We start from the raw sequence: 27071 nt of genomic DNA on the forward strand, positions 1-27071 counted from the left end.
TACTAAATATAATGGGCCCTGTGTCCTTTCATTATCTAGAGAGGAAACAGACCTGTCAACCTGCAAATGCTTCCACAGCAAAAAGATGACACTGAACTCATAATTATCTCCCAACAAATGGAAAGGACCACATGTCTTGTTTCATGCTTGACATGTGACATCTCATAAATGTTCACAACATAGATCTACACATGAAGCTGACACTTAATCTACAGATGAGGAAGCATTAAAGAATGTGTCAGGTTAATTCTGAAGCAGAAATTCCAATCCAAAACGGATTGACCTAAGCCTGCCCTATCCTCTAATTAACATTCTCATCCTAGGTTCACCTTTACCTGCAAAGCAACCTTCATGCACTGAAGTGCTCGATGGCATCACGAGTTCAGAGAATTCTATCATTCAGTTTAGAAAAAGAAACATTGGAAATATTACCAAATAAACTGTAAATGAGGACAGAAAAACAATAAATCATATTCTAAGTTAATTGACAAAAATACTCCATTTTTTTTTTACCTAGTATCCTTCATCTTCAAATTAATATAGTATGGCCCTGCAGAAATTCCTAATACTCAGTCTTGTTTCCAAGCCACTTCATCCCTCTCAAAATTCTGCTTCAATCAAGGATTATGAAAATAGGTTACATTGCATTTACTCTTGAAAAAGTGTCCAAATATTAATTTACACAATGAAAAAGCAATTAAATCACATCCCCAAATGAAGATGCTAGAGAAATTGCAGCCAGAATATACTAAATGTGAAGAGTTTAATATATATTACCATAGAAATAAATGCAATTTTCATTAAGTGCTTATGTCTTAATTAAACAATAGTTAACAACTGTCCCTCTAGTCAATAGCAGGCATAACTAGCTATAGATTCAGAATATGTGTATACACATTTGTATGTTCATTTACTCCATCGGAAATGTATTCCTATACCTGTCAATTCCCTTTTATGCCAACAGCATTACTAGGATCGGGCCCACAGGATGGAAAACAATTCAAGGTAATAGTTACTCTAGATGGTCAGATTGATTACACTGAGACACACCCACATGTTACTAAAGCACACTTCTGAGTCTGCCTGCCAAGGTTTCTGGTGATAATGTGACGAGGACTCTGACCTAACCAAAGACCTCAAATGGGAACAGACTGTAGGGAGATGGTCAAAGTGTGGGAGGGGGTCCTCATTGAAAATATATGTTGTTGAGTATTTTGAGACTCTGGTCCCTTCCACTGTCCTCCTTAGCTTCCATTCCAACATAAGGTGGGCTCCTTAGTTCTGTCACATGCCCCCTTTATAATTTATAATTTTCTGCCCTGCCTCAGGCTCACAGCAATGGAAGGAGCCAACCATGGTCTGATACTAGAAGTCAACCATTTAACATCTAGAATTATTCCAGTGTTTATCATAGCAATGAAAACCTAACACGTCATCCTCTAAAGGAGGAGTGATACTAAACAGCAGGATTGTACTGTGTAAGGAAAGTAAGGTTTTAAACAGTACAGCGATATAGATCAACTCCATTGTAGGCGCTTGCTCCCAAGTATGAAGATATGAAGTTGATCCCTGGAACCCATGTCATAGGAGAAATGGAAGTTGTCTACTGACTTCCACACATACATAAGCAGCATGCATGTGGCCCTACCGAAATTATGAGTGTGAGTGCATGTGTACACACAAACACACTCACACACAAGTAAATATAATACATTCTATTTGACATATTGTTAAAATACACAAATAATAAGAGAATAAAACCAAGCATGGCAGCCTCATGTAAAAGCAGGGAAATTGGAGCACAGTAAGAACTAAAGTGTACACACACACACACACACACACACACACACACTTTATTGGAGATTTCAGTACAGAAAACAGAACAATAAATAAACATGGTATTTACCAACTACAAATAACCCTGTCAGGTGAATGGATGCAAAGAAGACAGGATGAAGTTGCAATCACAGAGATGAACAGGATTCCACATACAGGGTCACTAAGCCATAGCATGCAGTCTGGAGTACGTCTCATTCAAGTTCTCAGGATGGGATTTCAGGGAAGGAGTTTCGTGACAGTCTACATGCTGAGACCTTCACAGGATGGGCTCTCGCTGGAGCACAAGAGCAAGAGAGGGAGTTGCAGATGTGAGGGGTTTGCTGCTAGTGTCCTTGCCAAGAATGCAGGAGACCTTAGGTTGGATTCCCAGCACTATACAAATCAGGCAATGGCAGTCTACAAGTAACCCTAGCAGGGAAGACGTGGAGGTCGGGCAAGCAGAAGCTCAAGGCTGGCAGCAGCTATATAAGTGAGTTCAAGGCTGCCTGAGTTTGAGACCCCATCTCAAACAAATGCGTTACTTTATCTGTAAACAAGTGCTAAGAAAGGGACACATTTATCTTCCTGTGCTTCATACGGGTCACATATTTGCAATCTGATTCTGCATGTGGTGATGGACTGTACTGATTTTCAGGACTTAGAATCACCATAGAGACACACCTCTAGGGTGTCTGTGATGGAGCTTCTAGGCTGAGTTAACTTGGGTGGGAACACCTCTCTTAAACATGGTCTATACCATGTCATGTACATGGCTTCTGGATTGAATAAGAAGATGAGTTGAGCATCGGTTTTCATGTCTCTCTCTATCCTGATTCTGGATGTGATGTGACCCAAGTGTTTTAAGTTCCTATAGCATACCTTCACCACAGTGATGGATGACCTCAAACAGAGCCGAGATCAACCCTTCCTCCCCTCAGTTGCTTTTCTTGTGTATTTTATCACAACAGTGAGAAAAAAAATAAGCAATGAACACAGGACAGTATCTATAATTTTAGCTTTTTCTACTAAGTTGCTTTAATTTTGCTAGAAAATTAAGTATTTCAAATATCTGACTATAATAAAAAGAAAAAAAAAACCTCACAATTTTCAAATCTAATTGGTAGCCCAGATGATTCTTTAACAGATTCTTTAGTTTAACAGGCAAAGGATACCCTTTTGCACCAAGTATATGAAAGTACTTGTTTAAAAAATTTAAAGGAATGTTTGAATACACGTATTAACGGTCAGGAAAGTAAGGCAAGTGTAAAGTCCACACACTACAGGAAACTAGGCATCCAGGAAGGCAAACAAATTGTCACTATCTATCAAATTAGTAGATAGAATGGTGTAGACTATCATCAATACTAATTACAAAAACACAGAAGTTCTTAAAACTAAAACGAAGACACATCTAGTGATCAATATTATCTACCGAATCAACTGTGGTGGTTCACACTTTTAAGCCTAACACTTAAAAGTTTGAAAGCTGAGGCAAGAGAGATCAGCCTAGACTACAGAGAGCATTCCAAGCTAATCTAAATTGCATGCAGAATGAAACCCTATCTCAAAACAATGATAGCAAAACTTACAAGTCAGAGTGGCAACAGGTACCTGTAAACCTAGGCATCTGGAAGGCAGAGGTCACACGATGGAGAGTTTAAAGCCTGTGTAATTTAAGCCTAAGTAATTTAAGAAGGTCTTAGAATAAAGCATGGCTAGGATATTAGCTCGGTAGTAGATACTTGCTTAGCACAATCTCAAATAACACACACACACACACAAAGTTATCATCAAGCTTCAGCAGTATAGTTTACACTATGTAATTCCAACATTTTGAGGAAACAGGGACAGAAAGCAAAGTCACCCACAAGGCATAGAAGGCAGTCACACACATTTAATCTCAGAAGCAAGGAACTAGAAGGTGGTGATGCATACACACCTTTAATACTAGGACTCAGGATTAAGAGGTAGAAGGATCTCTGTGAGTCCAAGAACACACTGATCTACACAAGATTGATCCATCCTAAAGAGAAACAGCTCACATAAAGTTGTCAGCACCTGAGATCTCACACCTTTAATTTCTGCACTAAAGAGGCAGACAAGGTCTCAGCCTCAAACATTCATTCTCCAGCCAGGTTGAGAACAGGAACTAAGAGATCTCTGGTAGCTTGGGTGCTTTGCTTGCCTGATCTTCACCTTGAACCCCAATATCTCTCTCTGGGTCTTTTTATTTGTCGTGTTACATAAAACACCTTTGGGCTATGTGCATTGCATCTTATTAGGGCTTGTTAGTTTTTACCAAAAAAACTATACACAGAGAGAGAGAGGAAGAGAGAGAGAGTTCTGCTTGCTCGTCTCTGTATTGTTTACTTCTTAAAGGAATGAAAGGTAGAAGCATTTGAAGTTCTGTGATTCTAACAGAAAATTGCTTGCACTTGATTTTCTCAGGCATCAGATGTTTTTAAAGAGCCCTTACCAATAGTTTGGTCTATCCCAGTCAAGGAGAAAGTTCCATTTCTTCTGAGTCCTGTTGTTGTTACTGTTTTTTTTTTCTGGGGGGGGGTGTTTTGTTTGTTTGTTTGTTTTATAGACAGGGCTTCTCCATGTAGCACAGGCTGTCCTGGAACTCAGTCTGTAGACAAGGCTGACCTAAAGTCAGAGGTCCATTTGCCTCTGCCTTTTGGGAGCTGAGATTAAAAGCATGCTCAACAACTGCCCAGCTGAATCCTATTATTTTATGTTGGTTTTGTTTTGCTACTCAGTAGACAGAGGCTGAGAAGATAAATACAGTCTATCTTATGGAAGCATTTATCTCACATTAGGCTCTATGAGTTACTACCTTCCTTCTAATAATCCTTCTAATAAGGGTGTTCAAAGTTTGTTCAGGTTTTTTTTTTTTTTTTTTTTTTTTTTTGGTTGTGGTGGTATCTTTGTTGTTGAATATGCTATTATTCATTTTTATATTTATATATTCACATTTATCTATAATATCTCTTAGTCTGTGATGTTGCCTTCTTAATAGGAAGTTTGTAAGTAGTTGGGTTCTGAACACAATCATGAGGAGTATGAGATGCTGAAAGCTCCCCAAGAAAGAGAGGCTCTTAGAGCAGGAGGTGACAGGTGACATCACTTAGTAAGTCGGTGACATACTGACACTACCTCCACTCTGCTCACTTACATAGCAAGTTGGCATTCTAGATTCCAGAGAAGGGAAAACAAAGACAGGTTCTAGGGAGGCCTGAAACATAGCAGAGAATGATCTCAAGCTGAGTGAAATGAGAGGCACACTATACAGCCCTGAGAGCCAAGGCAGCTGATGCCCATGCTGTCTAGTTCTACATAGGCAGGGAGACAATGAGCATCAGAAACAGACAAGCCAAAGAGGAAGAAACCCAGCATTTAGCCACTTTGTGATGAATTAAACGTGTTTTGCAAGGAAGTATGTATCAAAAAACTGACAAAATGTTTTGCATTAAATTTAAAATATATCCATTAAGGCCATCACCATAGAAAACTCCCCCTATTTAACACAAAAATGCAAAAACCATTGTCAAGTTGCCAGTCTATAGTAGTCAACCATGTGCAGTAGTTTTTAATATTCTCAACTACCACCACAGTATGAGACAGGACTTTTGGTTTACACTGTCTAAGTCAGTATCCTGTCTCCACATCCAGATACAAAGCATAAATTAGGACAGTCGCTGTGACAACTATCGCCATCCTCATTTGCATCCAATCAGCTAATGACTGGCAGCTGTCTGCAGGATCCCTGAGAAGGGCAGCAGTTTTAATGCATAATGCTTCATGAGGCTTAAAATCATATTCTGTAAAAACACAAGGCAGACGGAAGTACTTGCAAATTTTCAAAAGCTTCCACAGGAAGAAAGAAAACAAACTCAATGTGTTGTCTCGGGAATCATTCTGAGACTAGCTGTAAAGGGTTTCTCATCTTCTGCTAGACTTAAGTAATTCGAGGAATTGAAAGAAGTCTTTTTGCAAAAGATTCTTTCCCATCTCATAATTGCTGAGGAAGGAATTGAAGTCAGAATTACAAGTGCTTTGCAAACAGAGAGAAAATAAAAAGCAAAAGGCCTGGATTCAAAGAACTTTGTTCCAAAACAGAAGCCCCAGCCATGGGCAACAGTCCTCAAATACACAATCAACTATATTCCCAGAACTACCAATCATGTTTGAAAGAATCCCCTAGAATTTGGTTCATCAACAACACTTTTCCTCATTTCATGCATGTACATTCTACTTTTAAACTGAATATGAAACTTAAGGACAATGATAGCAATATTTACTGTTCAATGTATCCTTTACTAAATGCTTTCTCTCTAGGAGGTACCATCATTATTGTATATATGGCATTTTTGTCACGCATGTGTATATGTGAGCGTACATGCCCATGTAGGGATATGCCAATGCATGTGTACATGTACACATGTGATGGCCTGAGGACAACTGCATGTGTCATCCTCAGGAGTACCATACATCTTCTTTAAGACACCATCCCTCATTGACCTGAAACTTACTGATTAGGCTGAACTTGCTGGCAAGCAGGTGCCAGGGATTGATGGGAGATGTCATTTTGTAAATATGTTTCTCTTATTGGTTAATGAATAAAGCCCTGTTGGCCAAAAGATAGGTGAGACTAGGAGACAAAGAGGATTCAAGGAGAGGTAGCAGGAGAGTCAAGATATAGGGACTTGAGATGAACTCTGGACCCTCTCTCTGGTAATAAGACCACATGGAAATACTTAGATTAATAGAAATGGATTAATATTTAAGTCAGAGATAGCCAATAAAAACAAAACAATAACGCTAGTAACAGGCCAACAGCTTTATATATAATACAGTGTCTCTGTGTGTTATTTGCAGCTGGCACGGCATTGAGACCAGGCTGGCGGGAAAACTGCCCACAACAAGGGATCTTCCTGTCGCTGCGTCCCCATTATTACTGGGATGCCAAATGCAATATTACCATGCTTGGATGCTTTGACATGGGTTCTGGGAAAGACACTCATGACCTCACAATCCCAAAACAAGCACTTCACTGACTTAGTCATTCTTTAGAATACTGACATTTTTAAGTGGAAAAAACTCCAAGTTGCTTCCACCTAACGGGCTATATAGATAATACATTTAGAGAGTTAGCAACATCATGATGAGTGCTATGAGAAACATGATTAAAAAAAAAAAAAAAAAAAAAAAAAAAAAAAAAAAAAAAAAAGGCGGGAGGAGCTGTGCAAGAGGCACAGCTGTCGTTGTCAACGGGTTGATAAACTCACCTAACACACCATCCTGACAAGGGAACCTTCATCTAAGACCTGAGGAAGACGAGGGGCACCACACTGAGAGTAAGAAACAAACATCCCATGCAGATGCAATGACAAAGACACACGCTCAGTGGGCAGAGCTTATCAGACGAACAGAAGGCATGGCAGCTGCTTTCAGGACCGGAGTGGAGCGTGGGGAAGCAAAGCATTTGGACCTGCATGCCTTCTCTGTGATTGTCTCTGCTTTGAAATAAATGAGAAATGAGTAGGAAACTGTAGGGTGTGGAACACGGCACATGTTCCGACATGTCTCCTGAGGGTCACCAGGATAATGAATAAGTGAAAATTAAAGGGCTATCACAATAGTGGGTCAGCATGTTGGCCCAGAAAATAACCTAACTGAAATCGTCCCCCCCCCCGCCCCCCGTGTACTGGCAGCAGGAAAACCCAAGCAACCTGAAAGTCAGTTAACATCATAGTCACCCCTTAACTCCCATCACAAACCTGACCACCACCCTGAAATTTGGAAACAAGGCAAAGCTGGAGGGGAGCTTCCCAGGGGCAGCAACAGGAGTCAGGAAACTACTAAGGAGGTATCTGACCAGTTGGCTAACTTGTCACTCTTGTGGTTCTGATATGGGATGTCGTTTTATATTCTGCAAATATGTGTTGTCTCTATTGGTTGATGAATAAAGCTGTTTCAACCAATAGCCAGGCAAAATATAGGTAGGGAAATCCAAATAAGATGCAGAGGAGGGAGGCAGGGTCAGGGAGACACCAAGTAGCTACCAAGGGGAGCATCACCTTTAAGCCACAGACTTGTGGCAATACATAGATTCACAGAAATGAGTTAAATTATAAGAGCTAGCTAGCCATCAGGATGTCACTGGCCAAACAACTGTGATTGATATTACGCCTCAGAGTGTTATTTCATAAGGGGCTGAGGGACCCAGTGAGTGAAAGAGAAACTGGTTTTGTGGGATCAGGCACGGTAGAAAAAACTTCCAACTACAGTGGCTAGGGTAATAGTAGGGTATCCTGCCTGGTTTTATTTTAACTTGCCATAAACTGAAGTCATGTGGAAAGAGGGAACCTCAGTTGAGAAAATGCCCTGTGTCAATCTTTTGGTTCATTTTCTTAAGTAGTGAGCAAAGTGGGCAGGCCCGGCCCATTGGGAGTGCAGCAGGTGGTGCTTGATGTATAAGAAAGCAGGCTGAGCAAGGCTGGGGAGCAAGTCAGGAAGCATCATTCTCCATGGCCTCTGCATCAGTTCCTGCCTCCAGGACCCTGTCCTGATTTGAATTCCAGTCCCAACTTTCTTAAGTGAGGAAGTGTTACCTGGGTGTGTAGAGATGAAATAAATCCTTTCCTCCCCAAGTTGCTTTTGATCATGGAGTTCTATCACCCAATAGAAATGCTAGCTGAAGCAAAGGAGAAGACTAAATCTGGAATTTTACACTCAGCATCTTCTAACCAGAGGTCTGCTTTCTAGTAGAAGGTAGTGGCTAAAGCCTGTCTGGATGGGGACAGCAGAATAGCAGCTGGCTTGAGTCACTTCCAATGTCCCTCTCTTAATAGGATTAGGGATACAGGAAGAGAGGAAGGGCCAGGTCATAGTCATAAAAGCTGAGACTCAGTCGCAAAATAAAAGTATAGCAGCAGAATATTCTGAAATAGTAGTATATGCAAAGGCAAAGGCTGGATCTTTATGGAGACCAAAAAGTAGTGAGACCAAGGGTAAAGAAAGAAACTTGATACTTCTGGGGCCTAAACATTAAATATAATAAAACCCCCATCTCAATGAACATAAAACTCCACGCTGAACTCAACATTTGTGTTATAAAATACAGCACGTCCAGCCTGGAATTTTAAAAAAAAAATTACAAGGCATGATGAAAGAGGAAGAAAACAAAGGCTCAGAATTAAGGAAGATAACTTTTAACAGCCTAGTGCAGTGGTTCTCAACCTGTGGGTCTCAACCCTCAAAGAGGTCACGGCTCAGACATTCTACATATCAGACATTTACATTACAACTCCTAACAGTAGCAATGAGGTAATTTTATGGTCGGGGGTCACCACAACGTAAGGGTCTGCGTTAAAGGGCAGAGGCATTAGGAAGGTTGATCACCATTGCCTAGTGGAAGATGATGGCAGCTATGCCCAAGGGCATGTCAGTTAGACAACGTGGTCAGGTGCTGTTTATACTACCGCAGACACAGGGTGAGGAAATTACTAACAGAATGGATGTAGAATAATGAAAGAATAGGCAGGTGTGAATAACGCTTGGGTCCGGAGTCATACTAACTGGAAAAAATGGGGTTGCTGTCAAGTAACACACAGGACAGCAGGCAAGGCAGCTGGCTGCAACATAGTAGGCTGGCCAAGTCCCGCATTCATTTATTTAACGGCCCTTGTTAAAGTACCTAAGACGTTTGCCACTTGTGAAGTGCTATGAAGAAAGTATGGGGATATACCAAGCAAGTTGCTTACTAGATAGTTAACTACGGTGACAAAGAAACGGCCAAGTACTTTATACCATGAGAACACCGGTTTAAACGTCATAACCATCAGTGTGGTTAAAAATGCTTCCAAGTGCGGCAGAAACTGCTCTCTGGCCCTTTTGCGTCTGAATATTGCCCACCCTGCCTATCGGGGTAATGGTATTTGGCTGGACATTTGTCTTCCATAGAAAACATTTCCCCCATCTTTCTTACAGAAAGATGTAGCCAACAATCCCCGGGCAAACAAAGTATATACAAATTTCTTCCATGTATCATAAGAGAGAGAATGGGTATACCCACATTCTACCCCTCCCCTCCCTCTTCCCATCAGCCAAGTGCTGATGTGTTAATGAGCGATCTTAGACGACATGGGCAGGCTGACCAATTGAGATGGGCAGGGGAACAAACAAGGACCAGAGATTCTGTCAAGCCATGGCGCCATCTTATCAGTTCCCAAGCTGCATGTGTTGAGATTGCCACATGAAAGAATATAGCTTCTATCTTCCGAAGTTCCTCTTATCTGAGCCCTTTGTAATACCAGCTTAGCATAAAATTTAGCCAAAAAAAAATTATTTTTTTAAAAAAAATCCCCAGGGCAGCATTTTGATTCAAGTAACATTCTGGGGATTTTGTTTTAACTCCTTACATGCATCAGTTTGGAATGACACTGGCAACATAGACTTCTTCCAAACTTGTACAGGCAACCAAAGAAAACCTAGCTGAAAAGCATTCTGCAAAAAACTCAAACTTTTTTTTTTTTTAAACAAGTTTTTGGTTTGAGCACCACTTAGAAAAGCCACTGAAAAATTGAATGGCATGGAGGAGCTCAAGCTCAACTCTTCCTTCTGTTCTCATTAGAAACCCAGGTTGGAGAGATAGCTCAGACATTAAGAGCATTTGTTGCTCCCACAGAAGATCTGGGTTCTGCACACACAAAGGCAGATCATACCTGCCTATAATTCCAGTGCCACGGAACCTGATGCCCATTTCTAGCCTCTGCAGTCACTAGGCATGCACAGAGTACACACAAATATAGGTAGGCATTCATGCATACACATAAAATAAACAACTCTTTCAAGGACAACCTCTGAAACTTACTAAAAGTAATATTCAGAAATAATGCCTTGGATGTGTATGAAGTGTGTATGTGCTCAACGAACTCCTGGCTTGGCATGTGACACCTAAACAAGGGTGCCAAAGTCATTTCTGAGTATCTTGATCTATGGAAACATATCTCAAGTTGTTAGTAAGCCATGTCTTACATATTTGGAAGCATTTTGCCTCTTTGGTGTTTTGGGGAGTTTGATGCAGAATTGTGTCAGAAAGAGCAGGAAAATCCAAGTTCAAATGTGTACTCATAGCTCCACCGTAAAGGCTAAGAAAAAAATTACTTCAAAAAATTGAAAACTATCAGGCACCATTTATTGTGCACTAAAATGCATCGTATTTCCCCTTTTCTTTTGTATCCACCACAGTTATTAGTTTGTGTTTCAGCAAAAAGTAGATTTTGCTATGCCTATCAATTTTGAGATTGGGTAAAATAGTGTTTCCACGATAAAAGCAATAAAGGCACAATCCATAGTCTTATTCTATATTAAAAGATTTCTCTCTTAAATTACTTAAGAAACCTTGAATTAAGAACAGACTAACTGCTTGCCAGCCACAAGCACATTTAACCTCTTCAAGTCTTACAGTGACCACACCTACACTGAATGCACAATAATGAGACCCAGAGGTAGCTCACCTCCAAGTCCTGTGGTCTTTTCCTCAGGCAATTCTTTAAAAACCAGACCTACAGTATATTTAAGCGATATAAACTTGACTTTCATTCTACAATGAGACAATTATTAATACTTTAAAGGGAAGATGGTAAGCATTCTTCTATGTTCTTATGACAGTCTTTATTTCCAGTCAATACAAGTTCTGAATCTTCTGTGGAGACATAAGCATGAACACTATTGTTGCTAGCATGGAATGCTGAGTATGTGTCTCAATTGGTTTTGGACTGTCTCTTCAAAAATAAGGATGGAAGGTACAGGACTCACACAAAAGGGTCTCGTCTGTAACACGGTTTTAAGGCAAGAAACAATGCTATAAGAAGGCTCAAATTAGAAATTGTCCAGGCAAAAACATAAAATGAAGCATTTACCTTTGGCTGGGTTTACTTTTATCCCTGACCTATAGAGCATCTCCTCATTTTGCCAGTCTCCATTCCTGACGGCCGTCTTGAGTCCGTAGAAGACAATTAACATTGCTGTAGCATAAAAAACCAGGCTCTTGAGAAACCTCCTTTGGACTTTGACATAAAGAGCTCGGGCACCCACTGTGATCAGAAGGCAGAAGCCCATACTGGGAATATATAACACTCGCTCTGCAATTACAAAGCCAACATAGAAAAACAGGTTCGTGGCAGGAATAAAGGGAATTATCAACAAAGACAAGGACAGAACAACAATGTTCTCTGTGGAAGGGAGCTGAGTTCTCTGCGATATGTTATTTTTAATGCCATTCTCCACTTTGGATGCAAAGCTGGGCTTAATTTCTGAGTTCCGGTACTCCATGTCTGCGTGGCAGCTATGGCCGTTTGCATTCTGTTTGCCATTTGTCACAGCTTTCCCATTGCACTCTCTTTCCAAGCTCGGGTTCTTCAGACCACAGTAGGCGAGGAGGAGAAGTCCAGAATAGAAGGCCACAGTGTGAAGGTTTCTCCAGTCACAAACCGTTTTGAGAAGAGGCACGGCATCCATGGACCAATCAAAGCTCAGGGTGTCCGGGCACAACAACAGCCAGAGGTTCTTGGTAGGCAAGTAGAAGAAGGTGAGTGTGCGGGCCAACAGGCTGTCCGAGTCGGCTGCAGGGTTGTCGGAGTTGGAAAAGCTTGGTGGTCTGTTTCCCATCCAGTATAACCGGGCACCCAAAAGGCTGGTCCCCCAGAAAGTTAACAAGCTAACGCTGAGAAAGAGAGACAAGTTCTTCCTCTGAAAGCAAAAGAGAGGGACAAAAAAGTCAACATCTTCATCAGGCCTGCAACATGAGAGCATTTAACACGTCGAGCTGAAATATGTTTTCAAGCGGCGCTTAGATCACAGCGCCGAGACTCAAATACACAACTTCATTCCCGACTCCTTTGAAACGGGCTTAGGGAAATATTCACCTGAAAAAATGACCGGAATCCTGGCTCGTATACAGCTTGGCCTAAACAGCGTTCCCTTCCCCCCTTTCCCATTCTAAAATATCAATGACCAAAAGCATCTAAGTTCTAAGAACTCAGGGTGTAAGGTCACAAGAAAAGAGCAGGGCTAGGACACTGGCACTGCGTGAGATCAGCCTTCACCTGATGACATCCGCGCTATAATAAGTGCAGTTTCATAGGGAACACAAAGGGCAAACTGCTCAGGTCTGAAGCGCCTGGGCCTTTAGCTGCATCCACGCCAGTTTTTACTGTCTTGAATCTCCTTGCAGGAAGTGCAAATCAGGTGTTCCCTGGCCCGACTCACACCCATCCTACAGGAGTAACTTACAGTGTCTAATTACGCTCCTCACAAGGGTAGTTTGTTTTACCAATCTCCACAGTCTTTAACATTTAATAAAGGATTTCCTGACTTTAAGAGAAAGAAGATCCTGAAAGTCAGAAGACATCCATGTTCTTAATTTCCTGGCTAACTCCTTTAACCAATGTCAGCAATTCAGAGGCGGAGGCTGGAAGGCCACAAGTTCAAGACTAGCTACAGCTACCCAGATCCTGTCAGTGAAGCACCACAGGCAGAGATGCAGCCCAGCAGCAGAATTATCTGCTCTGCAAGTACATGGCCCTGTTCAATCCCTGGCAAGCAACAAGCCAAAGCTAAGTCCACAAAGGCAGTGTAGGACAGAGGAGGGGTAGGTATCACAGCCTCGTGTTCTCACACGTATTCTAGCACAGTGGCGAGGTTTGAAACTATGTTGGGGGGACGGGGGGAAGCGGTACCATTAAGGGGATCCTGAATCAGTAAGTTAATATAAAATACTTCCGTCCAAGGCTGTGGGATTCACTTCCACAGCACATGTGAGCTACTGTCTGGCAACCTGCATGTCTCTGAGTGCCTTCTCAATGAAAGATATAAAAAGGGAGAAAGGGGTTGCTTCTAATAGAAATCTCCACTCACTCACATCGAAACTTTATTCATCTTCTTAACATCTTCAGAAGTTTTAATTCCCTTTTTGGTTTTTGGTTGTTTTGTGATAGAGTTTCTCTTCTTACCCCTGACTGTCCTGGAACTCACTCTATAGACCAGGCTGGCTTTGAACTCACAGAGATCTGCCTGCCTCCACCTCCTTAGTGCTGGGAGTAGTAGAGGTGTGTGCCATGAGTCCCTGATGAAAGTTTTAATTTCTAATTTAACTCCTATAGTGTGACTCATGCATAAGTTCAAAGAAAAGCTGCATTGGACCAAGTATTGATAATAATTTTTTTTTCAAGGCAGTTCCTTACCTTGTTGCTCAGACTTACTTAATAACTCAAAATATTCCAGCCACAGATTTCTAATGTGAAACTTGTAGAAGGATTTTTTTTTTTCCAGAACTACCAAGATGCAGGAAAGCCATACAATGAGAATGCGCTAGGAATATAAGGTGTATAGCTTACAACTAAACCCTAAATAAAGGAAGGGAGCCATAGCTTACTAGGGAAATGTGTGAGACGTATCCAAGACATCAAATCGATCGCTTCTCAACTGTGGCACAAAGGAAGGGTAATAAGGAGACCTTGGCCTGGTCATTGGTGCGGGGACATTTGTGAATGGAACAAGCCCATCTAATACAGCTCTCTCTGTGGTTCACGGGAAACTGCTCTTGAAGAACACAGCTCTAACGCAATCTCCTGATCTCGGATTTTTGGGGACATTAATGGAAGTGAAAAGAAATATGTAAATCTCAATGAGACAAAAATGTAAACATTCTGCCTTGGAGTATTACACCCATCATGAGACTCATTTTTGGCAAACTAATGAGAATGAATTACTTAAGCATAAGGCTCATTTAATTCCAAATTAAGCCCTTGGCGATGATAGTGCGTCTAAGAAGAAAGTAGATAAAAATCATAAGAAAGACTCTGCAGACACAACAACCATATACCAGCTATTTGGTACCCTTCATTTACCACCATAGTCACAACTTTGCTTTTATCCATAATACAGAATTTCTCTTCGCTCTCCTCTGGCCCCAAATTAGTCCCACAAAACATGAATACAAACTCACCATGGCTTGAATATGTGCCAAGAAAGAATGGTTTTAAGTATAATTGGGAATTATCTCCTCCTATAATGTATTTATGTGGTTAGTCAAAGTTTTTTTCTGTAATCAAGCTGTCCATGACGGTAGTCTGTGTCAATTTAAAAGAAAAATGAGTTTCCCTAATAAGGAGCTTCTATATTCAAGAAGAGACATTTTTTTCACCACATAGAAAAAGATAAGATAGAAGAAATTTTAATGGCTGGTATTTTAAAAGATGCAAAAAGAGTCAAAGGATGACCTTAATCAGATTTTCTGAGGTAAGAATTTGAAGGTTGGGGGTGAAAAAACTTTTTTGTATTAAAATAGCATTTATTTATTCTGATTCTGTAACAAACAATAATGTTTCCCATTAAATTTAACAACCAACAGAAGTCATTAGAACACTAGCTAAACATATAACTTGGTATAATAAATCATTTAAGAGATAAAAATTAATTCACCTACAGTAATTTATAGATTATAATTTGCTAACCAAAAGGAGGCAGTCAACATAAAAATCTAGATATCAAACTACACTGAAGGTGTCTGGATTCCAGGTACATGTATAAGCAAATGCTTGTGTGTGTGTACACAGCACAGGCCAAGTCGAATATCCACCATCTTCCTCCATTGCTCTACAGCTTATCTTTTTTGAGACAGTGGGTCACTAACTTGCATGTACTGATGGTCTAGTCTAGGTGGTCAGGGGGCCTCTGGGATCCCCCTATTTTGCTTCTCAGAGCTGAGATTACAGCTGTGTGCCACTCTGCCCAGGACTTATTCCTGGGGATCCGAACTCTGGTTCTCATGCTAACACAGCAAGCGCCTCACCCACTGGGCCTTCTTCCCACCCTTTATTATCCCAGTTATAATCAAACTATTAGCCTACATTGGAATCCCTCATAATCGTCACCAATATATTAGTCACTAGCTGTAACACGATCATTTTATTTAGAGTAGGAAAAAAACAACTCTAGGGAAAAGAAGTCCAAGAGGATCATGCAGCATCTCAGTTGCAATGTCTGAATAACTTATATTCTCATTAAAATTTTCGTTTATGTGTATCTAAGTGACTGTTAGTAACCCTGTATCTGGATCTTTGCTTTTTAATTTAAAAAATCCAAACAAACAAAACAAAGCCTCTTGGAAACATGGGATGATTCTCGAGCTAGGACAGGAAATAGTCAAGAGACACTCAGAGCAACCTGTGTTCAGTATATGCATAGCATAAGACTAATGTCAAGTGTCTGAAGGAACCCAGCTGGAGTAACCTGAACAAAGTATCATAAGTCTATATGGTACATTTATCATGGATCTGCTTTTGTAAGTGAACTCTAAGTAATTTATATACATATTATACCTATAAAGAAGGGGAGTATAATTCTCTCTCACAACCTAAATGAGACCTGTGCATAATGACTTCCTTCCCATCAGAGTATCAAAGTAGGAGTTTTGGAAGGAGACCTCTTCGTGGCTGAGGAACCTTAGAAATCAGTCTTACAGATGATCAAAGTCAACTCTAACGGTGATGTCACACTGCAAGCATATATCCTAGACACGATGTGATGAAACGGTCACTTTTTCCCCTCAAAACTCAAAGCAGTCGAACTCATTTTTAAAAGGCAAATTCAAAATGAAGACAGCTAACTAGGAATCTTCAAAATTCAGCCATCTAGAACAAAGTTTCAGAAACTGTCAAGATCAAGACTATGAGACTAGGACAAATGTAATGTTTTCTCTTGCATGGTATGGGTACACAATCATCATGGGATGTGAGGGTTAAGGCAGGGTAGGGTTGGATGGATAAGGTACAGATTTTTGCTACTATTTTATCTGTTATCTGAATGCAAAATGGTGTTGGCAGGGAAAATAATGTATATGAGGTTGTCACTTTGCTTCTAGATTTTTATTTACGTATTTATTTTGTAGGTAAACTTGTACCTACTCTTAAAACAATGCCTATTTTAAAAAGAGTTGGAAATAAATAAATAAATAAATAAATAAAGCTCTTCAAAACCAAATGAAATTTTATCGTAGGCTTTGTTACGCCAGCATCTAAAAGCTGTCAGCAAAAGAAAACAAGTAATTTCAAATTAACGCTGCAGTAATTTTTTATTTATTTATTTACTTTTAATGGAATAAAGTGGAATTCAGGTTCCCTGACCACAGCCGTTTACATGCATCAAACTAGGTGACAGTGATTTTAAATCATATTTCAGCTTACTGTGACACGCTACAGAATTTGAAGTGCATGATAGAACCCTAATCACAGGCAAATATCAGGGGAAATGTGCTTCTAACCCTATTACTATGGTGTTTTCGTTGGCATGGTGACCCATTCTTCCTCATTAAGCTAACGTGGGGAAATCAAGCGGTTAGCGATTTCTTGCGTACCCATGGCAAGGCCCTTCTGCAGCTAACTATTTGCAACTGAAGGACCTGAAGAGTTCAATTAGTGGAACTGTGCGGGTGTGCCACAGCCCCCTAACCCGATGCAAGAATAGCAGGCTTGTGGATGCCAGCCTCTTGAGTAATCCTGTTTAGCTTCAAATAAGAGGTTTAGTGCTTCCCACCGGGCAGTGTGCTATAGTCAAATCAGGTTAGCTACAAAACAATCCAGCCTTTATGAAGAAAATATATGAAGAAAATACCCTCTGTCGCCTAAGAAACGACACTGACAAAAAAGCATGCTTCACACAAAAGTAAAGATACCTCTTTTTTAAGACTCAAGACATTTTGGTTTGTTGTAGACCTTTTCCATCCATTTAAAATATAACTGAAGGGGAAATAGCAGAATCAAAAGAGCTCAAAATTAATGGAATTTGGGAAAGGAACTTCTGTCTCCTTTCAACTGAGAAAACGCCTGGAAATACATTTCCAGCAGCACCAATGAATTAAACTGCAACATTTAAAAAAAAAAAAAAAAAAAAAAAAAACCTCTGTGTGGCTTCCATGCCACAAACTACCCCATTATGAGATGCGTTCCAGTCTCATTAATGAGGTAAGCATGGGAGACCAGCATTTTGCAAACATAAAGAGACAAATTATAATGAGACTTAACTCAGTGGGGAGCCTGCCATACAGCCCTCTTCTTTCAAAGATATCATAATAGACAGCGACTTAATGAGTGTGGGAGTTTTCCTATAGAAGTACAAAAGACACCATATGCAAAAGAAAGTTTTATACATACAAATACTACTTAATATGCCCATCTACCTGACCAGTGCTCTGAAGAGCATAATGGCCATGCTCTGCTTTTTCACATGAGGATGCTGTAAGGATACTTTGTCTTCTGCTAAAGATAGAGTAATCGCTATCTAACAGGCAAGAGACTTTGCTGTGTCTTACAAAAACAAACAAACAAGAAACACAGGCTTCCACTGGACGCCTCTTAGGCACCTTAGGTAACCCTAGTCTTTATCCAGTCAGTTTATAGAGTAACGATGGTTATCTGGATTGGAGCCACTGAGGCAATCTGAGTTTCTTGAAAGGAGGCTTTTCACATGGGAAAGCATCCATTTTATCATCTGAGTCGATAATGAACTAACAAGTCGTCAACTGAGAAGTTACTGCACAGTGCTCTGACACTTGGGGCGGAGGGCGGGGGCATCACGGCCATAATCCTTCCCAGCAGACTTGGGCAGAACGAAAAAACACAGGGCCACTGAGGACAGGTGAGGAGTGGGCTGCCACCTCCTCGTTGCACCCCCAGCTGAAGAAAATGAAACAAACAAACCAAAAAAAAAAAAAAAAAAAAAAAAAAGGGTTAGGAGAAATCTTCAAGGACATCGGGGGAACAAAGGATGACGAGATTCAAGCTCACAGGAAATAAAAAAAAGTGTAGACCATATGGTTTGTGTCCTCTGATACCAAAAATGCATTAGGAGCAGCAAAGGCCTGATGTCTGGATCTGTGGTGTCCTTGACTAGTCACTCCAGAAAATGCCAGAAAAACAAACTAGGCCTAGCTAGGCATGGATAATCTGGGGAAAGACTGAACAATAATTTGCAGGAAAGGATGGGTATCCTTCAGACAGACACACCATGTTGTGTGTCGAGCCATGGTGCTTTCACAGGCTAAAAGGGTGATCCTAGGTGATAATATTTACATTATGAATAAATGGGATCAAATCCCCAGAGCATGAACATAAACTTCAGTGTCTTACACTAGTCAGAACTAATCATGAATGGAAGGTTACACATTGCAGTTCCTCACTATATAAAGTAGTTACTTATTTCATGTTTACATAGCAATAGGAAATATTAATATAGCTGCCAGGTAGCAATGGGCCAGATGTTTACATACAAATGAATACAAAAAAAAATTGACATTCAATTTCCATTCTGATAGCATTTTTTTGGCCAGAGGCAACTTGGCAATACACATTTTTGGAGCCTGTTCCTGGTAGCTCCTCAATGGATGCAATCTCCCTGAACTGCTGTACACCCAATTCCTCTCCTCTACTTTTTGAGAGGTGAAATTCATGCTTGATCACATGCTCATTTGAAAATTCCCAATATGGAGATTTTAATGTTCAAAAAGCTCAGAGACAAACTTCCCCGAAGCCAGGAAACAGAAAACTTGAAAACCGTGCCATTCCACTAACGGTTGGTGCATTGAGCACAACTTGAATGAGACTTCAGTGTAGTCCTGAAACTTCAACTTCTTCAGACTAACTAAAGAATGAATTCAGCACTGATCAAATACCTATTTTTAGGGCCATTAAAACCCCCACTATTAATCTTTCTTTTTAAGCATACCTTCATAGTTATCATGAAAGCGTGCGATTTCAAGTGATTTCAGATTGAGGTAAAACCTAGTATTTCATCACTAAGATATATAATATATATATATATATATATATATATATATATATATATGTATATATTATACTATATTATATATCTTTTTTTAATATTATCAATGAAATGCCCCAGAATAAAAAGAGATTTACTGACTAAGTCTCTCATTAATGTTCAAGACATATTTGGATAATTCTTTTAGCCTGACAGAGCTCCAATTAGCACTAATCTTTGCCGTGCCCTAATTACTTAAAATTAAATAAACTGCACTTACACGTGCAAACGTTTTGCAAATCACCCCACATGCACTCCTCTTTTCAAGTTAACTCGTAAGATTAGACAACTTGTTTTAATAGATTATTATCATTGGATTAAGTCCAGAGAGCCTTCGGGTAACGGGAATTCTGCCTGCTTTGACAGTTGTGGTCGAGTGGACTCTCTCTAACTGAACTGTCAATCATTTCTTGACTGGCTCACAGCCCTTAGAACCCTGCTGAGAGACAAGCATGAAGTCTTGCCAGGTACATGACTGACACTCCGTGAGTTTGGATTAAGCAAAAGGGAAAGGGGGAGTGGAAGGAATCCGTTTCTTAAACCTTACTGGAACCTATTTACTTAAATGAACTCTTGTTCAAAAAAAAAAAAAAAAAACCCTTAGTTGCCCGGTCCCCCCTGCGCCACACCTTGCCGAGCACCTTTAGCTCAACAACACTCACAAGTACAAACATTTTGTGCAATTCATGCCAAGATCAAGTCAAACAAGAACAAAGGTTGAAAAACATTAACACTGTGATACAAATCCTGATTAAGATCATGAAAATGACTAGACATACGGGTCGTAACCCAAGCAGCGTTAGCAGGAAATTGTTATTTTCACATCAGTTTCCATGATGGCTATTAAACTAAATATACCTGAAATCTTACAGGATGGACTTTATTTCCGAAATCCTTTTCTTCTTCTTTTTTTAAATTTTGTGCCATGTTTTAAATCAACCTGCATGATAAACAATGCATGTTCAACCTGCAAACAAATGCAGCTCATCGGACTGATACAGTAAAGGGAATACAAACTAAGTTCTAGTATATTGTTCAGAGGAACCAGATATGACAGGGAGAGGAAGAATTGTACATAATTGGCTAATGAATCCAAACACCTGTTAAGTCATTTTACACATCCCAGATGATACCCTGGCATCTAGTGGAGACAGGCATGCCTAGAAAACATTTCATTCTATAACTGTATCTCACTGATGTGGTGGGGTAGCAATTACTTATTAATAGTAACAACACTAATTATGACTATCTATTAAAAGTGTAACCCAGTATATTTAGATGGACAACATCTAGCAGTTCTTTTACAAACACTTGTATTTGTCAACTTTGTGAATTAGTCTTTTCATAAAAAGGCAGACGAGGTTAAATGTGTTACTCAAGGTTAAATGTGTTACAGATCTCACAGCTCATTGGTAGAATGAAGAGTTCAAAGCCAGGGCTGGAGAGATGGCACAGACTGGGGTTGTAAGCACTGGCTGTTCTTGCAGATGACCCAGGTTCAACAGCCAGCACCCACAGGAAAGCTCACAGCCACCTGTAACTCATGTCCCAGGGGACTTGATACCCTCTTCGGACCTCTATAGGGACCTCCACAGGCAAAAAGACATACACACAGATTAAAAAAAAATTCAGATAATAAAAATGCAGATTAATTAAAAATATATTTATTTCAACTACGTCCTTCCGTTCTAAGACCAGAGATGTCCGCTATAACCACCAAAACACTAAGTGCCTACTCCACCCTCACCGCCTCCGCTTTTTCCAAACTCTCTTTCTCTGGCTTGAAGGGAATATTATCTGACATAAAAACGCTATCTTCACTATGCAATTGCAAAATCCCTTCGAGTCATATTTTCTTAGCATTCAGAACTTCAAAGTATCTAAAACACTACTTGTCGTTTTTCTAGGTATCAACCTAATTCACATATTTAGACCTAAAGCTGCCAATATCGTGCCGTTCACCCTGGTCTCCAGAATAAACTTCACTTCTCGAGGCTATATTAATCTCTGCTTTCTCCAAGCTCTCCACGTTTAAACTTACACCACTTACGTGAAAGACACCAAATAATGTAAAGGTCAAGTCTTCAGTTGTTACAAGGTCCACAGGGACACTAAGCATATAATCTTATTATCACTTTCTTACAGAAACAAACCTCACTGCTCCTACAAGAATAGTAGCTTTTTAAGGGGGAGAACTTGCTTTCAGTCACCTTTATACTGTATGGAGTAACTTGGCCAGGACCGGCCCATAGGAGACACACAAAAAAAGATGTGTGAGTGCAGAAATGCAAGAATTAACAAATACACAACATTAAAGGAAACGGTTTAGACAGGGAATGAGAACACTCATTGATCTGATGGAACCCAGAGATGACAACAAAGATTCCAATTCTACCTCTATGATCTATGTGACTACCCAAAAGTATTAAATGAAAAACACCACAAGCAAATTTGTAAACTATAAATGCCTCCAGTCATTTAATGGCCAAAGGTGCCTATTACAACATTTCCCTAACATTAGTATGCATTCTGAAGTTCATTTTGTTTCCCTTAATATATTCCCAACAATACTGAGGCCTGCTTTTTAAACATGTCAAAGGGGCGCTTCAAAAAGGTAAACGTCCTTGGCTTAATGAGAAAAAAAAAAAAAAAAATGTCTTCTGTGGTTTAAGTTCAACAATGAATCCTTTACCTAAGAAATCATAAAGAAATGAGATTTGTACGTTTTCCTGTGACCAACCAAAATGGCAAAAGACAAGGCCACAGGTCAAGGGACATTTCCTCAAAGTGAATGATCATTACATGCGTGGATGTATCTAGAAAATAACACAGTATCTATATGGTTTGCTACCATCTGTGCTTTTAGGTCAATCCCCAGGTAACTCATGCATTATCACCTGTTGCCAGGGGAGAAGCCTGTATGAAGAGGCTTCTTTCTCCACATTAGGATTTTGTAAAGTTGACCATGGTTGGGTCATCCTGAAGCTTTGTTTCCCTAACATACAAATTTGATATCAGTTCCTTTAATGTTTTTGCTATTTTCCCCTTTGTGGGTATCGTGTTAACTCGGGATTTACAACAAAGAAAATACGAAATTCCCTTCACTAGATAAATCCTACCCCTTATAGAACTATGAAGCTGAACTAACTTGCTAAACCATAGGACTCTATCTAGTCACTGAAAAGGAGGAAATAGTGTTGCTTTGTTGCCTGGATAATTTCCTGGGGGGGGGACATGAACAAACACCTCCCCCCATCAAAGATAAATCAACAGAAGACCAACGAAATGATTCTACCAAAGGAACAACTTGAGAACAAAGAATTATTCTGGCTCCGGGCTGCAAAGGTCTCTGTCAATGGTCATGAAACTCTTAAGCATACAGGCCTGACCTCAACGTCTTGGCAAGGATGGCATAGCACAGCAGAAAAACTCATCCTGTGACATCCAGAAAGCAGGAAGAGAGAGAGTGGAAGGGTCTAAATAAAGTACCCATTCCAAGGCACTGCCATGCTACCTGGCTCCTGAAGCATGGCTCGACCTCACAATCAAGTCAGCAAGAGACTGAAGGGAATAGCTTGTGATAGAATAGGGGGCCTCATAACCCAAGGAAGCCTCCATCGCAGCCCCTGCTGGGAACCAAGCCTTCGACCCATAGTCTTCTGGTGGCACACTTCAAAACCAAGCCCAGAACAGGACTGGGTCAAGCTCAAGTTGAGCTTTGTAGATATCATTCTTTCAGTTTTAATTCAAAACTTAATTTCCAAATTCCCTATGTTCTAATGCAGTTCAACTGCCCAATTCTTATCCTCTACAGCTGCTGTGAGCTTCTCCAGGTGGTGAGCTAGGCCTGGAAAGTAACTCCTGCTCACTTGGCCCATAGGGGGAAGTCATTAAGGAAGTTTACTTTGATTATTTTGAATACATTCAGGATCCCCAGATGAAACTCAGCGCTCAGTTCAGAGTTAACTCACTTTCAGAACTGTAGAAACGGGTGGAGAATCTAATATAAAGTGTGATTCCCTTAAGAACCTTAAAAAAAAAAAATCTGGAGTAAGAAAATAAAGGTTTGGGGCTTAGTATAACCTAGACAAACTACTGCACTCTAAATCTCAGAGTTCTTGACTATTACGGTAAGAAGAGAGAGGCAAAGCCTCATTTATTCATTTTAATTTAAAACTTAAAACTAAGAACGCCCTCTCAGCAGACATGTTAAAGACACAGATGTAATTAAAAAATGGATGTATGTAAACATCCTTTGTAAGGTGCATGCAGTGTATGTAAAATGGAATGAGGCGTGTCGCTGATCTTGACTTTTTGGGAGAGTCCGATGGCTAACACATGCCGGCTTATCGACGACAATACTAAAAAGGTCGGATGTCTGCAAACTGCAGCCATTCACACTTGCTGGCCACCAGCCTCAGCTGCGGCTCTCAGAGCAGAAGACTCGAACAAGTGGATTCTATCAGAGAAGAGCAGAGACCCCCCCCCCCCCGAGACTTTGCAGTGAGTATGGCGAGTTTTGAAGCTCGTGTTAACATTATTTCCTTGGATAGTTTTAAAAATGGCAGTACATAAAGGAAAATTAACTCCAGCACTTGAGTTTTCACATTTTTAAAATATACAATAGTTTTCATTTGTTTTTACAGTTGTAGCGTTTATACTGTTTTGTGTGAGATTAAAAGATTAAAGTCAACTTCTGGTTATAAACTCACACACCTAATGTAAAAATAACTCATTCATCAAGTACTAGAAAGGGAGGTCCACCCATAAGAGATTACATTTCAGACAACCTGTTAAGTTTTAAATCTACCGAAGACAATAGGAAAAGACATCGCCATGACAAAATGGATACACACGGGACTAACCTCTTAAACACAAATACATTGCTCTGAAACACAGTTGTCCAGCTCACACACAGTTCACACTTGGTTTTTACAAAACTTTATTTCAGGTCTGAGGATTACAGTTCAGTTCGTAGAGTGTGTGCTAAACACGCCACATCACCTTGGGTTTGATCCCAGCACAGGATAAATCAAGTTAGTGTCAGGACCCTGAACCCCAGAGAAAGAAGGAAAATCACAAGTTCAAGTCATCCTTTGCTGGCCACATAGCAAGTCTGAGGCTAGTCTGGGATGCAGAAGACTGTCTTAAGGTAGTGGGGGGGGGGAGGGTACAAACAATAAACGAAACATTGGAAATAGTGCAGGATCTGAAATTTTGCTCCTGGAAATGGTAATGTAATATGCACACATGAAATACATCTTTCTGGTCTGTTTCAAAGACAAACAAAGTTGTAAATTTTACAAAAGAAATCCACTACAATTAGTTTTTAAAAACTGTGATATTAAAAAAAACAAAACAAACAAACAAAAAAAAAAAACGCAGAATGGTATCATTTGTCTTTGAGGCCTCCTCGGGCATGTTCCTATTAGGAAAATACTCTCTTGGAGAGGTTAAAAGACTTGTTGAAAATTACACAATTAGGTAGAGGCAAAGCCTGTGTGAGAGGCAGGGCTCCTGATTAGAACTGTAGGGTTCATGTCATTATGCCATACGGCCATACTTTTCCCAGCATGTTCCCTTTATCTTGGAAATCACAACTTCTCTCAAATGTCTAACATTTTTCAGAGGCTTTTTCGTAATTAATCTAGAAAGGAAAAAAAAAAAAAAAAACAGCTAGAGGTGCAGGTCCAAATGACCTTTACATAAATCTGATGTCAATCAGCTAATGTCTTAATGGCATATTAAACTTTATAGAACCGTTCTGCCATAATCAACTTGATGTTATTGCTCTTTTAAACTTGCTCAGAAGTGATCTGAGTCCCAGAAGGTGGTTTGGCTGTATCTAAGGGTGGCCATTTCTTTAAAGGCCTAAAGAAATAGCCCAAATTCCATCTTTTTTCTAAGGGTGTTTAGCTTGTCTAAAAATATACATTCTTTTTTCTTTCCAAATAGGTAATGAGATGGAAATTGTATCCCAGATTTTCCAACACCTTTCTTCTTTGACGACAGAACACCAAGTCACAGTTTTAAAAAAAAAAACGCCAGTTGTGTGTCTGAAATACACTCTAATTACTGCAGCACATACATGACCCATGTAAAAACATATTTACACTGCACGCCACTGATACTCATTGGAAAACCAAGGGCTACAGGCACCAAATACACACACCCAGGAGAACAGATCAAATACTGACATAAGATTCCTATACTAGAAAATTATATTTACATGGGAGCCCACAATTTATTATTGTTTTGTAAAAACAAATTAAGGATCCAAGCATTCCGACCCAAGCACAACCCCTGAAAGAATACTCCAATTACTCAAACTCCATTACGAATTCGTTAAACAATAAATAAGACAGCCAAGCATATCAAAGACAGAAGTGAGCACATAGGCATTTCACAGGCACTCTAAGCAGGTTTACTGACCCGCATTGTTTGAGGTCAAAACTTTTCCCAATAGGCCTTGTTAGAATTTAAAAGTCAAACAAGAACAAACACAGAATTCTCAGTCTATGAAACAGCAGTACCTACAAGTTCAAAGTTCCTACCCTTAATTGCATCTCAAGATTAAGGCTATGGCAATTGCATTAAAGCCTCAGAATTGCGCTCAAAGCCAGGAACTGGGTATTTAATTAGAGCACTTTGATGGCATTATGAATTATGTCCCGTTAAAACTAATAAAAGCAAACAAAAAGTGCCTGGCGTGAACTAACACGAAGCAACCTATAGTTTTCATTTCATTTACTATAAACATTAGCATATTTTCCCATGGCAAGAGTAAATGTTTCTTACCATAAAGTTGAAGAACTCAAAAGTTTATAAACCCTATTTGAGTAGTATTTTTAAATGAGAATCATGTCTAGCCTCATAGGTTTTACATATGAAGTAAGGGAACAGTTTTAAATAAAGATATGCAGGCAAGTGTGTGGACAGGAGCCATGGCTTGGCATCTCAGAGGAAACGCAGGACACCAAGGAAACAAGGCCCTCTAAATCAGCAGGATCCACACACCTATGAGCTCACAGAGACTGGCTCGGCTTACACGGCTCAGTAACTGTCGGGGTCCTAGAGCTGAAATGAGAGGTGGGCAGACACCCTCATCCCCAACTCAGACTACTCTGCAAATGATATACACTTATGAATTCCGTTCCCGTCAAGGGGGTCTCATTGGGGAAAAAGGACTTCGAAGGGAAGGCTACATGCCCAGGGGCAGATGGCCGACCAAAAAAATGAGGTCAACGGCAACTTTGGAGGCCCCCTGCCTTACAATGTCCTGTCAGGGCGCTTCTTTAAAAAATATCTTATTGTTTTTGGTTTAATTTTACTTCTTTATATTTTTTTCTTCCCTCTTTTTAATCACA

At 40.1% G+C, this 27071-nt stretch overlaps 1 protein-coding gene across 1 annotated transcript in view; it reads right to left on the reverse strand.

Annotated features, from left to right (window-relative positions):
* Tmtc2 (transmembrane O-mannosyltransferase targeting cadherins 2) overlaps window positions 1-27071 on the reverse strand; it is a 356378-nt gene that overhangs the window by 157613 nt on the left and 171694 nt on the right. Inside the window, exon 3 of the mRNA XM_051206397.1 lies at window positions 11748-12576. Coding sequence (XP_051062354.1) covers window positions 11748-12576 — 829 coding nt within the window. The remainder of the gene's footprint in view (window positions 1-11747; window positions 12577-27071) is intronic.

The sequence above is a fragment of the Phodopus roborovskii genome, unplaced genomic scaffold (genome assembly GCF_943737965.1).
Source record: "Phodopus roborovskii unplaced genomic scaffold, PHOROB, whole genome shotgun sequence".
In the NCBI taxonomy this organism is placed as follows: Eukaryota; Metazoa; Chordata; class Mammalia; order Rodentia; family Cricetidae; genus Phodopus; species Phodopus roborovskii.